A 14,976-nucleotide genomic window follows, 5' to 3' on the forward strand; every position below is an offset into this window, starting at 1 on the left:
TGTGATGGTGATACACGTTGAGTAATATGAACTATACAACATGGCTTCTTTTTCTTTCTTTTTATGAGCTAGAATATACAAGTGTCAAATCCTCTCACAATGACAAATCTTTTGTATCTATGCAATCCTTTTACCCGTGTACGTCAACCAGTTGAAAACATCGACTTGCAACGACCTCTCAGTGATTTCAAGGATGTGGTGTGTGCACGAACAGGAATACAGACGCAGGATCAGGGTAAAATAATTAGTTTGATGCTTGAAATCGCAGGTATATTATCCAATAACACAAAAATCCTTCCAGTGCTGTGCGTTTTTCATTGGTGGTACAGCAAATGAATTTGTTCATTGTTTTAAGAATATAATTTTTAAGTCACAAGTAAGGTTATTCGCAAATTTGGTTGTGACGGGAGTTTATCAAGACATTAGGCAAGAGTTCAGTTGTAGAGCTAGTTACATATATTGATGTAAATTGCGAAATCTCATGAGAATAAAATTCACTTCCTGTTTGTTCTCACGATTTAAAAAGATAGTGAAGAGTAAAATTGGGCTCATTTTTTTAAACTTTACACGAGATACACCTGTAAAGTTTGATGTAAACAAAATGTATGCAGAATATGAAATCACTCCCCGTGCATTTTTTATATGTGCTTGTCACCATGCGAAATATAATGAATTGATTCGTAAAACGACTCAATTTATCCCGAGTGCTAAGGAGAAAATTCAAACTGTTGTATGTTATTAGCGCATGTTACATAACCTGATTATATGAACATGACCAGCTGTTAAGCATAATTAGTGCTTCCCAAAACTCATTAAGAAATATTCGTTACACCACGTTATTGTTTCAGCGAACATGCATTTTTGTTTTTATTTTTACAGAGTTAATATACATGGGCGAATGTCTAGTGGATGAAAAACGTAGTTTAACTTCGTATGGTATCCAACATAACTTCACTGTGTTTGTGATAGAGAAGGAGAAAGAACTAGATGACGAGCATTGTACGTAAATTATTATTGTTCTGATTGTTATCAGTGACAAATAATTTGACTTACAACATATGATCCATCTTTCCAAAGATTTAAGGTCCTAATTTTCGGGGTTTTTTAAATTCAGTTTGAAGAAACTAGTAGCAGGTTTTTATCGAATCAATTTTAATAAAATTTAACATGTATTTTGTTTTCTGCGCATTGAAGCAGTATCGAAACAAAAAAATGTGAACTATATTAGTACCATTCTTGAATATAATTGTACAGAATTGTACACCAGCTACTACAATAATTTGTACACCAGCTACTACAATAATTTGTACACCAGCTACTACAATAATTTATTACAATAATTTGTACACCACCTACTACAATAATTTGTACACCACCTACTACAATAATTTGTACACCACCTACTACAATAATTTGTACACCACCTACTACAATAATTTGTACAATATATTGTAGCAGTAGTTTTTTATTTACTTTATAGACGCTGATACGCATACGTTACCATCAGTGGAAGAAATACGTGCTTTACTGAAGAAAGCAAAAAATCCCATATATCGACAGTCAGTGAGTGTGATTCCTCCCTTGATTACATAGGCTAGGTAGTTCCTTGAGATTTAAAAATAGTACCTATATGCGATGTAGATGCGACGATGAAGAATCGCAGCAATAATAAATTGATAAGAAAAAAAAACTACCTTGTTTGCGACGTTTAGGGTGTTCACACACACATTTTCAAGCAATCGATAATGTCAAATTTCGTGTTAATATATACTAAATTTAACAGTAATCATAGTTATAGATTAAATACCTAATTGTATAAATACAATGGAGCTGATCTGGTGTTGTTATTCAACTGGGGACTATCCCGCATTATGAACAAACTCTCTTTAATCTCCAACAAATACTGATTGTCCCCCTAGACAGGATACTGAAATCGTCAAGAGATGATGTGGTGTGACAGGCTTTAAGATGTTCTTTAATGGCTGTACAATTAAATGAGGTTGATTTTTTTACCTGTTAAGGGAGACACTCTGAGGTGCTCTCTTGCCCGATCCCTTAGATGACGCGACGTCTCGCCTGTATAGGTGGCGTTGCAGCCACTGCATTAATTCTTTAGGCAGCTGGTCTTTTGAATCTAAAGAAGTTAGATACGCGAGTGTGAGTTCTAAAAATAACAACAAGTTTACAACAATGCAAAGTAGATTTAAAAAGTTTTTCTAATGTAGTTCTCGTTTGTAAAGATGTGTTACCTAAAAAAAGGGAGAACGATCAATATGTTTTTTATTCTCAGCCGTGAGGGAGACTTCTTTGGTTTCGCGAGATGTAGAAAAAAAGTGTGTTTATGACCCTGTCAAAAAAATAGTTCTGAATAACGATTTAGTAAAGAGCTTTCCACAGTCTAAATCATCAACATCGGGCTATTTATTTTTTTCTCTGTTTTTTTGCTGTTCTTCGAAATAGATATATAACATTAATTGCCAGTAGACCTTGGGAACTTCGTTTTTTTGTGGCGCGTAGATATACAGCATTAATTGCAGTCTACCAGAAGACGACAATGCTTGTAGTTACGTAGATTGAGTGAACTGTGGGCCAACACAACTGAACGTTTGTATATGCTTACTCTGATAGTAGAGATGAATTTCCTGCGGTCAATTTACGCACCGCGTTTTTTGAATAGTTATTTCTAATATTTTTTGCTCACGTGATCATTATTATCAGAAATCACTTGTTTTGAGTGCAAATGGTTTTACTCACCCGAACAATCATAATTAACTGTTAAAGAGGGTAATATGTGTCCCCCTGAAATATTGGTGTATACAAATTTGGGGTTTGCCCTAAGAAGTTATTTTGATTTTATTGGTAGCTTTGAATTAGGGATTTACTCTTACATATTCTTTTGTGTCTAAACCTTCGCAAGGGAGGAACTGAGTTTTGATCTTTTCACAGAAAACTTAGGCTTGTTCGATAGTTAATAATTTTGTTTTTTGAACACTTTATTTTTATTTTAGGTGAAAAAAATTATCAAGGATTGTGAAACATTGCAAACATTTCTAAAAGACACGGTAACAGATTACGTCACCGGCGGTGAGTTGTGAGTGTATAAATGTCGTCCACTACAAAAGCAGACACCTCTAATTAACAGAAAAAAGTCTCGGACAGCAATTAGCGATTCTAATTAAATGACAAATATTGATTGTACCAATACATCCGCTAATTGGAGAGTACATGTGTGCGTTATTAAGTGAGAGAACGGTTTTGTCCTATTTACGCGCGACTGTATCTACCGTTATGTTTTATCGTTATGACATCGTTTTAGTTGTGGCAATGACTTTGTATTGAAAGTACGGTAAAACCTATACGCGGCGGATCTCGTATGCAAATAAAACAGTTAACAATAAAATACTTTGGTGGACAAAATGTGTAAAAAAATTTGATCGATAAATGTGGCCACCAAATCATTTTTTAAAATAAAAGATGGCGAGTTGGAGTTGCATTCCACCCACTAATGTTGTTTCTATATCCAATATCAGTCTAAGGCATTGTGAAAAACTTGTTTATTCTCGAAACCTTTACTAAAAGACAAACGGAGGAGCTACCGAACAAAATTGAAAAAAACTGACCAAAATCTTAAGTTTTGTCTCTATGCATGAACCGTCGAATTACGAACGTTTGTTTCTAAACATAACGAAACGTCACATTGTTAAAATTTGTTGCTTTGTTCCTTTTTAGTATTATTAAAAGACGCCGATTTATTATTAGCTGTTATAGATAGTGCGCCTGCTGAAAAGTAAGTTGTCAAAGATTTAGGAGTCGCAGCTCTATTTTAGTGGGACCAAATTTTTGCCAAAAAGCCCCAACCGCGTAGTATTTCATTTCATTTTTTTTTTTTTTTTTTTGTAAACAGGGGGTTTGCGACTCTTTTCTGGGCAATCCATCGCTCTATCACCACGCAGTTTTTTTAGCCAATTTGAAAAAAATAAGTTTCGAAGAAACAATAACGTTCATCTCTAGCTCTCACCACTTGACACTGGTTCGCACCTACTGGGCATGGAGTGCTATAGAACAGTGCCTTAAAAATCTTTGAATAAACAAATCTTCCGTACAAAAAGTGGCATTTTAATCATGGGCACTCCACAGAAAGAGAAAATTTGGCCACCTCGTGATAAAGCGTTTACATGTTACATTGGGCTGTTAAATGTTTTCTACCCTTCGCTCAAAAAAGTGAAGTGAGTGTCATAGTGTTAAGAGAGTTTCTTTTTTTGTCTAGAATCGAGAAAGAGTATCCAAACTTAGGAGTGGTATTGAAACATATCGTAGATAAAGTTTCATCGACGTCACCGTCAAATAGAATGCCGTTGTTTCATGGCGACGACAACGACGAATATGAAGGTCTTGATCCCGCGGTAAGTAAACCTGCTTTGTGTGTTACGTAAACCTGCTTTGTGTGTAAAGAAAACCTGTTTTGTGTGTTACGAAAACCTGTTTTGTGTGTTACGAAAACATGTTTTGTGTGTTACGAAAACCTGTTTTGTGTGTTACGAAAACCTGTTTTGTGTGTTACGAAAACCTGTTTTGTGTGTTACGCTTAATAAAATCCCGTTTACTTAAAGAGCTGTTTGATATCTCTTGCTGTTTAGCTATTGGCGCAAGCAGAGTTGCTGGCAGCTGGCGAATCAAATCTACAACAACAACAACAACCAGCAAACTCTCAATTACGTCATCAAATTTCAGCTTCTGATCTGGCTAATGCTCTCTCCTTTGCTACTATGTCACAAAGTTTGTTTGTTTGTTTGTTTGTTTGTTTGTTTGTTTGTTTGTTTGTTTGTTGTGCTTTTGTGTGTTGACTTATTTATCAATTCTCTTTTCAGGTGCAGGAGGAAGTAGTAGCAGACCTTCCAATGACAGCCAGGTATGTAGTCTAACAAAAACAGAGTGCTCATTACTTTTGGAAACTCCTTAAAACTTGCAATAAGGTGAAAACTAGAAAATGATTTTTAAATGTATTTTTTTTTAATTAAGAAATTAAAACAAAATAAAATTACGAAATACGAGCTTTTATAATCATCAGGTTTGCGTTGTTAGTCTCATTAAAATTTCTGTTTTCGTCTAACGAAGCTTCATATCACAGCTTTCATATAAAGTTGAAGTTTCATATCACTGCTTTCATATAAAGATCAATTGTTTATCAGGGTTTCTGATTAAAATGTAAGCTTTTCCTTCATTTAGATGGAGTCAGCTTTGGAACAAATGCGAGCGGTAGGTATCACAGATGCGGAGTTGAGTCGTCGCGCTCTCACGATGAGTGAGGGAAACGTTGAGGCTGCCATCAATCTGATCTTCGAAGGAAGTTTATGATTTTTTTTTTGAAACTTATAAGAATATTTTGTATATAGCCGTCTGTTTAGAAATTATGTCAGATGTCAAGCACGATTTTCTTCACTTATAGTACCCGCCATCCGCCAAGAAAATAACGCCTTAAGTACTTAATGATGTAACAGATTGTATATATGTTGAACTATTTATTTGAAATACTTTTTTCTTATGTTAAGTTTTTTGGTTTACAACCTCTTACCCAGTACTCGTACTGTGAATAATACGAATTTAAATAGATTGGGTCTTGTGACTAAAATGTAGCTTTCTGACGCATTTCTGATAACGTTTCTATGTTGCTTTTTATAAGTTCACTTCCGTTCGTTCGCCATTGATAAAAAGCAAGCCAGACAAAACAGACGTCAAAATGTTCGGTTCGAATTTCCCTGAGATTAACCAAGATGACGTCATCTTTTACATTTGGGCGCCAACTTGTTCACTGCATTCTATTCGGAAAATTTTTCTCAAAAATGATCATTTTGATTGACGTTACCTAGTTAACAGGAAAATGGCGCATGCGCACAAAAGTGAAGCAAACCGTTTGACGTTTTTTTTTAACAAGAGAAGGTGTTTTGGTAATAACTGATCAAGATGTTTTGTTAAATATTCGCATCAACATAACCGTCTTGTTGGCCTATTTTAAAATCATGACGTCATTAAATTGAAAATAAACACTGGTTCGGAAAACAAGTTTCACTGGATTTAAATGTAAAAAAGCAGCTGTTCGTAAAAACAAGACGTCATTTTAACAGAATAATTTCGATAATTTAATAATAACTATATAAATAATACATGCATAAAAAGTTACGAAAACGTACAGTTATAGAATATTTACAACCACTCCACTTTGGAGCATTTTACTTCTTGTGTGGATTTTATAAAACAAAATCGGTTAAGAAACCCAAAATAAATAAGTCAATAAGAAAAATTCAGTACCTTACACTGTAAATCAGAGAGATGCGCAATTTTGCTGTTTGTAAATACGACTTTTAAAAGGTAAGAAAAAACTGGGATCAAATTCGAAGCAAAATTGAGCATCAAATAATTAGCAAGCCCGTTTTAATTCTGACACGTCTTTTTTATGCGACACATACTTTTTTGGGTTCAGTCTAGATGTTTCTTAACTTTAAAAGAAGATTTTCTGAAAATTTAAGAAGTCATACGCAAGTTTTATAGCCAGAACATTCGTTTTAGAAAGACCTCTGTCAATCTATCAATTTACTTTTTCAATTTTCTCAATATTTTGCGAGTGGCAGTTAAAAGTACCTATAATCTCAACCTCAACTAAAAAACATGTTTCTTATATAAAAAACGTGTAAATAAAGTAACAACCAACCAATATGACGTTAAACTCGTTCATCCAAGACGCATCCCAAATCGTCTCACTTATTTCTTCGAACTCGTTCATCCCAAGTGTAACCACGTGCGCTCATCTCATTCGCGTATAAAGAAAGTAGGCGGCCGATGACAAAATTAAGATTCCTGTGGCAATGACAATCTTTTTGTTAAGTAAGCCGAAACTGATAACATCTTTGAGTGCCATCACCTAAAAAATAGAACAGGAAAATTTTACACTTACATCTAGCAGTAGTTAGTCGGAGATTCGGTGAACACGAGGTTGTATAACCTTTTGCAATGACTTTATATTTCTTGAAAATTCGGTGAGACGCAAAAAAAAGTTTTACTCAAAATTTCTTTCTAAGAAATTTTTGAATAAATGTTTTCCGGAAAATGAAGTATGGAAACTTCCTCGTCATCATGCAACCTTGTTTCCAGTTTTTTAACATGGCGACACGAATATGATGAGAGGCCATGAATGAGTTTTATTTATAATATAATGTATTTTGCATAGCATTAACGAAAAATGAGGTAGACAATCTGAACAGATAGAGAATATTAGTTTGTTTTTATTATATTTTTATTATTTTTTGTTTATACATACCATTCAATGTCTTTTCCAGAAAGCGGGAAAGGACAAGATTGTATAGCTCGGGACAAGATTGTATACCATTTACTCTAATACATTCCTGAGATGTTTGTTTTTAAAGAAAAGTATCCGCTATCACAGAGTTTATAGAACGGAAAACTACATACCATTCTGCTTTCTTTCAGGTATTTAAAAAAATATCCAATAATTTGGACGCACTTTATAATTTCTCCTTCTTGTAGTGCTCGAAAGATCAAATCTTTAAAGTACATACACATGACAATGACAAGCTCTTCACTCAACGCTGTCCAACCCTCACTTCTTAGGTCCGCCATTATTTGGCAAAATTTTACGTAGTCCAAACGTTTCAGATCGGTCGTCGAAGCAATTTGTGTAATTTTCTGCCTCTTCTTTTTATCGATGAACACTTCACTTATCTGCACCAACAGCTGTCCTTCCCGTCTGATTTCTAGTCTCTCTTCCTCACTCAAGATAAGGTCTGTTTCATCGTCGTTTTGTCCGTCTTCGTTATCTTCATCAGCCGGCTCCTCCAAACGAGTTATAAGATGTTCAATCTGTTCTGGTGTAACATTAGTATCTGGACTGTTCCTCAAAATCTCTGTAAGCGTGCTCCGCAGTCTTCTTTCTGAAATTACCACACATCTTTCTTCCACCTCGTGTGCGAATTCGATATCTTGTTGTATTTCAACCGGAGGACTCATTTTGTTTTCTTCTCTTATGGTGTCTAATTTCAAACTAAAAAAATAATGAAAGAATAAGATATGTTGTCTGGAAATAATTCCCTTTGTTTCAGGGAAATACCCTTTTATAATCGACAAATTAAATTTAGGTTTATACAATGGCGCCATTAAACTAAATGATATATTGAACACGATAAGACACGATGTTTATATGAAAAAACTGAACTATTGAATTATGTGGATTAAACATTAAACATAAAACAACAGAATTTTATAAGCAACGAAAAAAGGAAGCAATCTAACATGGCTAAATTAAAAAAAGAAAAAACAAAAAAAAAAAAAAAGTTGTTAGGATGCATCATTTCTTAACGCTCTTTTTCACATTTGAGGTAGAAATTTATACTGGCTTTTTTAGTATGAAATGTTCTGCGGGAAATTTTATGTTTTCTGCAAATCTGCGAGAAGACAACATGAAATTTCTGAGATAAAGAAAACATCAAACACATGTTGCTACGTTTAATGTTTGTTAACGAGTTTCCTGTATGTTTTTTAAAAAATCTGCAAAGAACAACATGAAGTTTTCGAAAACTTCAAACATAATATTTTAGCGTTTTATGTTTTCCGTTGTGACGTTTACTGCTTTTCCGTCTCAAAACTTGGTGTTGCATGTTCTGTGACGAGGAAATAACTGAAAACATCATGTTTGTGCGCATCACAAATTTAATGGAGTACGTTGCTACCATGGGCGCATTCCCATGCTCAGTGAGTTAAATCATAAAGTTTTTAAAGTTTTCAAATCAACCTTTCTCACAACATATATATTTGAGTGTTTTTTTTTTAATTTTGAATGTTTTTTTTTTTGAAATTCAAACTTTCTTTACACTAACAAAGGAGCAACAAGTGATAAAAAATGTTCATTTGTTCAGGTGACATCCTAAAACAGCTAAAAGATGGGTATATCAGTAGATATTTCATCGAGGGAAAATGGAGTTGTCAAAAACATAACAATGAACATCGCAAAAATTTACTTGAAATATCACTCTCTGTTTCTTAGTGTCTCCTCATCAATTTCTAAGACCCACGGCAAATTATATACTCTTTGCGTCCAGTTTGTTTGCTCTACCTTGTCTATCTATATATAGCTAAAAATAAGAACGCAAGAGAAAAATGTCAGGCTGAAAATAAATTAATTACAATTGCAACTCTGCTCTGTTTTTCGAGAAATGTTTCACTAGTTTCATCTTTACATTCTTTTTCTTAACATACCCCCTCCCCCGCCCCCACTTTTTTTGCTGTAATAATTTTTTAATTTTTGCAAATAAGTGTCTCTATCACTGCATGAAAATTGATGTTATCCAACCAAAAGGTTTCAGCTTGTCGTATCCGTCAACGTGCCATATGAAACTTGGTCCCGGTGTGATGATGTACACTCGTCGTTGCAGGACGTGTTTTCGTCTCCGCTCTACACCGTCCGGATCTAATGTTTGTAGAATAAAACGAACTGTCTCACGATCTACAGTAAATCCTCGTCGACGAAGCTTTTGATGCATAAGACGATATCCGAAGCAGCTTCCAGATTGTTGTAGTTCCTGTTCTACAAAACTCGTAATCTCATTCAAGTCACTTCTATTTCCTCTTCTAAACAGTCCGTAGTTGCGAAGCAGCCGATTCAAATGACGTAACGATATGTTCAGCCCATGGTTTGATTCAAGAAAGTGGAGTATTTCAGCATACGAAAGGCCTAAATAGAAGTAATGCTCCAATATTTCTTTCTGATCAATTGAGTTGTTCATGTTTCATACTGATTCAACATTGCTTAACCCGCGGGTATCAGAAATTGCAAACATAAGAGGCACATGACAAGAATCTCTTTTCTTATTGGATAAAAAAAGGATCTGGCTCGAGTCGACAGTTAAAACATACGGCGACAGTTATAACACGCGGCGACAGTTACACTGATATGACTTTAAGGAGAAATAAAAGATATTCTAAGCATGTCACCTATAGGCCACGGTAGTTTCGTTTGAATAAAAACTCTTTTTCAAGGAACATCAATCTTTTCTGAAAATGCACTCATTGCATCACTTTTTCACTAATCTGTTAAACTCATTTTATTTAAGGGGGCAGTCATCCACATTAAAAATCTTTTACATTTTTACGCGATTTGAACAAAATTTTGAAATTTGTTTTTGAATGCATTATTCAAGCCGAGCACTATTTTATCAAATAAGCGTCTTTCTGAAAATATAGCTGATTGAGAGTTTTCTCAAACATAAAGAGTAGAAAAAAAAATGAACTTAATTTTCGGATAAACAAGCACCGTGTCTGATATCGAAAAAAGTAAAAAAAGTCCTGGTTGACCTACTCTCAAAATTTTTATAGGGCTCGTGTGCCTAACAAAGCGATTTGCAAAATGTCATCAAATTTTAAGGGTAAACTTTTCACGGGCAGGAGTTTTTACAAAAGTTAAGTTAAATGCAGCAACAGGTTGTTTTTCATTATGAAAATGACAATTTTTATTTCACATTTGTCTCCCTCCGTGTAACCTCTTGCATTGTGTAGTGAATATTCCAAGCACCATCGTATCGTAGTTATTTTTTATAGCATGTAGGTGTATATTTACTTTCTTTTATTGAGAGGAGAAATTTGCTCGACGCAATATAATGTTGTTGCTTGTGTCTTTAAAAATAGACTTTAGACCTTGCATTACTTTTGCTTTCACTTTTTGCGAGTCCAAAGATGACAATGACGAAATAAAACTTCTGATTGGTGCATTTATTTGACGAACGTCACAGATCAAAGTTCGAATTTTTTATTATAAAAATGGCTGCCCCAAACCGTGCTGATTAAACAGGCGTAGAAAAGTTGAAAGCAAGATTTAAGGTTATTACAAGAGAAATGAGCGACGTTATTAGTTCCAGTGATGAGATGGAGGTTCAATCTAATGGTGTTGCTGAACACAAAAGTTTCCAAGAGCGGTTGTCAGACATGCCAGCCTACACCATGACATTGTCGCAGTTGCAATCAATTTATACCACATTGAAAGAAAGAAATGAAATTCTCAAAAATGCATTTACTGCCGGTGAACAGTATGTAGATTTGATAACTAATGCTGCAAAGCCAGTCGTCTGGGCTGCTACTGCATCTGCTTTAAAAGTAGCACAACCAGTTGTTGGTGAGATTAAGGATCCAGGTATAGCTATTAAAAATCATTTACGTCTCTTTATCAGCATGTTGCTGATTGATACTTTACTTTAGTAACATTTAAAGTAAAAAAACATCTTCAAGGTTGACACATAGTATGCTGGTCCTGCATGCTATGATAGATGATAAAAGTTTTCTACCTATTTGTGCCTTAGTCAATATCAGTATGTGGGAAACTGAAAAAAAGTGTTATGTAATCTATTATGAAATATCCAGCATCCTAATCTGTCAAAGTTGACTCAACCTCTCTCTGTGCAAAAAAAGAGCGTAAAACAACTGATTTTTATTGTTGTTAGCATTATGGTTGATAGGTATTTAAGAATAAAAGATGTCATACTGAAGTCTATCCTGAACTGCCCTTCCTCCTGGTAAAGATGTGATTTACAAAATAAATGTATTTGTACCACATTGCAGCATTTTCCAACACGTAGCTAACTTTTTTACCTCTACCTTCCTGCTAGAAATATTCGGCTTCAGATTGTTTAAACCTTTGATCAGGTTTCATCAAAAAAAAATTGGGTTTTTAAAACGGCAAATTTCCATCAATGTTTTCATGACGTTTCTAGTGAAAGTCTCATTTTATTTCTTATTGTCCCGCAACATACCATTCTTTAGCCAACTTGCTTCCATGTGAAATAAACTTTTGTCTGGTACAGGGAATATAAATTGACAAAATTGACAAGTGGTATAATGTGCTTTGGATGAACAGTCAAGGAAAACTGCTAAGGCGGACAAAATTACATAACAGTTTATTCTCCACCGTCTGCATGAGTTGAGCACTACAAACGGTTCATTATTTCCAATAGTTACATACAGACAAGTTATATAAATATTCAATTAATTAATACTATGAACCATAATCCAAATTTTTAAACTTTTCCAACAAAATCAACAGTGTTTTTTGTTGTGTTGTGTAAGTGTGTTCCCCATCTTTTTTGGTCTAAAAAATTTTAGTGATTTAGTCAACTTTATTGTAAGCAACCTGTATTTTTCTTGCATTTTGTTGAATATGGCTTTTAGCATAAAACATTTCTCTCATAGTTTCAACCATAGACAGCTGTGCCTCTGAAGCTTTAGCAAAGATGCAGGAAAAGCTTCCTTTTGTTAAACAAACACCAGGCGAGGTAAGATATCTATGTATATACGTTCTTAGTAACTATATACTATTTTAATATTCTTCCATTATGTTCCCATTGTTTTGTTTGAGTGTTATCTGCCTCTTTCAGAACTTGTTGTTATTGGGGTTTGTTTAAGTTGGATATCAAAATTATGTTTAGATTGCAGAAGCAGCAACTGCATCTGCAAAAGAAACAGCAAATTATTACATGGGGAAAGTACAAGATTCTAGTTTTGGAAAACAAACTGTAAAACAAGTGGATAATGCAGTATCTTTCTCAGAATTGATGGTTGAAATATGCTTTCCCACAGATGGAACTAATCCTGAAGATGTCACAGAAATCGAGAAGGCTGAAGAGGATGAAGACAAGGGTGTGCTAGTCAGGGCAGGAAATCTTAAGGACAGGGCCTACCGAAGAAGCAAGAGAAAGTTGATGACATATCATCCAGTTAAAACTTCTGTGGATATGGTATGAATCTTTCATGATAGCTAACAAATTCTTAAAACTAAGAGCCTAACCTATTAGATTGGATAAAAATGCATGTACCCGTATTGACCACAATGAGCAAAAACATTACAGCCCTGCACCGTTCAACTAAAAAATTCTGGTAAAGGTTTTTACGTGTTGTCGCATTGCTTATTATTGGAATGAAATATGAACCCCTATTTTTCAGGTTCAATATGCACAGGCACAAATTTCGGATGTCACTGAAAAGCTACGACAAGGAACAAATTACGTTTCTGCAAAATCCGCAGAAGCGAAAGATACTCTTGTTAACACGTATCCTGAGGTTAAAGATATTGTACACAGCACTGTAACTGAAGGCAGCAGATTTGTGAAGGAAAAATGGGACCATGTTTATAAAACTACAATGTACGTCCCAAGAAAAGCTATTCAGGTTACTGGAGAAGTTTACATATCGGCTCAAGAAATCGTGTTTGCCTACACCAAGGTATGACTTAATATGACATTACAGTGTATTCATGTTATGAAACTTTAAAAATTTAGGATATTTAGAATTTCCTTATGTGAACATTGCAAAACAAGTTTCAAAATATTTTTTATTACTTAGGCTCATTCCTTGACTGAAATGCCGCATGCTGTTGCTGAAATGGCAGAATCTTACTACAACACTCTGAAGAAGGAGACACCTACTGTTGACGATGTCAAGGAGAAGGCTGTTGCCTTTGTTTACGTCCCTGCCCAAGTCGTTTCTAAATACCTGCAGTCGACACGTGTTGTTCAATGGATCGTTCCCAAGTCTGTCGACACGGAGACTTTACAAGTCGTAGAAACAATGACGTAAGAAGAATCCGAAACAAAAGACTCCACAGCTTCAATGTAATGATTTTGGAGAGCTTAGCGTTTCCAATCTTAATATAGTTTTTTAGAATTGTAAGATTTTCTTGTTATGATAAGAATGTTCTTGTTTTTTTCGCCTTCTTAAAAGCTCAACTTTGTAGTGTCCTGATGAAATTAGTTCAAAATTAAACTGCGTGTAATAAGTCATTGTAGCTATTGAGTATTACATTCAACAGTGTTGAATCTTGTGTTATTAATATATATTTTTAATTGAGTTATGTTGTTATTACCCGAAGAAACTCCTTTCTGTAGACTTTAATTAAAAAGCTTTTTCTAACCTTAAAAATTTGGAGCCTAACTGCGCACGTCTGCTGAAAAAAAGTTCATGATGAAAGTGTTGATTTTAAAGACCAGACCGACTCGCTTGGCTGCTCCATTATCATTAATTTACATGTTACGGCTATAATAACTAGTCAGGGCGCTATCGGCCATAAAATTAGCGAGTACTCGTATTTTTGCGGACAAATTAAACTTTTAGGTATAGATATTTCGCTTGTTACAAGCTCGTGAGCTTATATTAAAACGCAAATGTGTCGCTCAAGAATGGAAATTTTTGCCTCTTCTTGTGCCGAAACGAGAGTAGTCGTGTGTTTGAATCTCATCTTGGTAACTATTTTTACTTTTTTTTCTTTGCTGTTATGAATTTTATTTTTTAGAAAGATAAGTGTTCAAAAGCATTATTTAACAAACTGGTAAAGTAAACCAAAGTTTACAAAAGTGAATGTAGGCAGAATTGAGGTCTCCCCAAATGCCTGGAAAATAGTCTGCGAAAAATAAAATTTTACAAAATTTTGCTGTTTGTGACCGTTCTGGTAATATATTTTTTTAACTACAGCTATTTCCTTTTTCGAACAATTAAGATTTACTCATATTATTTTTTTTTATTTTGCTTTTTCTCACTGAGTGACTCTTTTTATATCCCGTTTTTATTTAGGGGTCTACTGAATTTCGCAAATTTTAGGTGGGGCTTGTGGTCTTTTTCTTCCTGTCAGTCTGTTTGCCCCAGACTGACCCATTAAAAATTGAAATACTTCATATATCACAGAATTATTATCAACATCAACTAGAAATACAAATCTATCATTACTGAGAATTACTACTTTGTATTTGGTTTTTATATAACTCTCTTTGGTTACTCCAGAAATACGAAACTTAAGTGTTTGTGCGTGTTTAAAATTTAAAATGATCACATTGCAAGCATACAGGGTTAACATGGTGTTTTTTATAGTACATTCTGTGGAAAAACTTGCAAAGAAAGTAAAAAGATATTTGGTACATCGATGATCAACAAGCA

The 14,976-nt window shown here is 34.4% G+C and overlaps 3 protein-coding genes across 3 annotated transcripts; 2 read left to right on the forward strand and 1 right to left on the reverse strand.

The window, feature by feature from the left end:
- Positions 1-2: 2 nt before the first annotated feature.
- LOC130646119 (uncharacterized) lies at positions 3-5,548 on the forward strand. Its single transcript, XM_057452261.1, has 9 exons — positions 3-235; positions 880-999; positions 1,481-1,563; positions 3,009-3,084; positions 3,730-3,787; positions 4,268-4,403; positions 4,638-4,776; positions 4,869-4,909; positions 5,227-5,548. Exons 1-9 carry the CDS (start codon positions 100-102, stop codon positions 5,353-5,355), a joined length of 918 nt encoding a protein of 305 aa, XP_057308244.1. The 5' UTR covers positions 3-99; the 3' UTR covers positions 5,356-5,548.
- Positions 5,549-6,093: 545 nt separating this feature from the next.
- On the reverse strand, positions 6,094-8,181 carry LOC130646130 (uncharacterized). The gene is made up of 2 exons (XM_057452273.1): positions 7,465-8,181; positions 6,094-6,916 (listed from the first exon to the last, which is right to left on the reverse strand). Exons 1-2 carry the CDS (start codon positions 8,164-8,166, stop codon positions 6,800-6,802), a joined length of 819 nt encoding a protein of 272 aa, XP_057308256.1. The 5' UTR covers positions 8,167-8,181; the 3' UTR covers positions 6,094-6,799.
- Positions 8,182-10,825: 2,644 nt separating this feature from the next.
- LOC130646102 (uncharacterized) lies at positions 10,826-13,896 on the forward strand. The gene is made up of 5 exons (XM_057452242.1): positions 10,826-11,191; positions 12,244-12,326; positions 12,480-12,788; positions 12,994-13,272; positions 13,393-13,896. Exons 1-5 carry the CDS (start codon positions 10,897-10,899, stop codon positions 13,624-13,626), a joined length of 1,200 nt encoding a protein of 399 aa, XP_057308225.1. The 5' UTR covers positions 10,826-10,896; the 3' UTR covers positions 13,627-13,896.
- The last annotated feature ends 1,080 nt before the right edge of the window (positions 13,897-14,976 follow it).

Source organism: Hydractinia symbiolongicarpus, chromosome 1, assembly GCF_029227915.1.
Source record: "Hydractinia symbiolongicarpus strain clone_291-10 chromosome 1, HSymV2.1, whole genome shotgun sequence".
Lineage (NCBI taxonomy): Eukaryota > Metazoa > Cnidaria > Hydrozoa > Anthoathecata > Hydractiniidae > Hydractinia > Hydractinia symbiolongicarpus.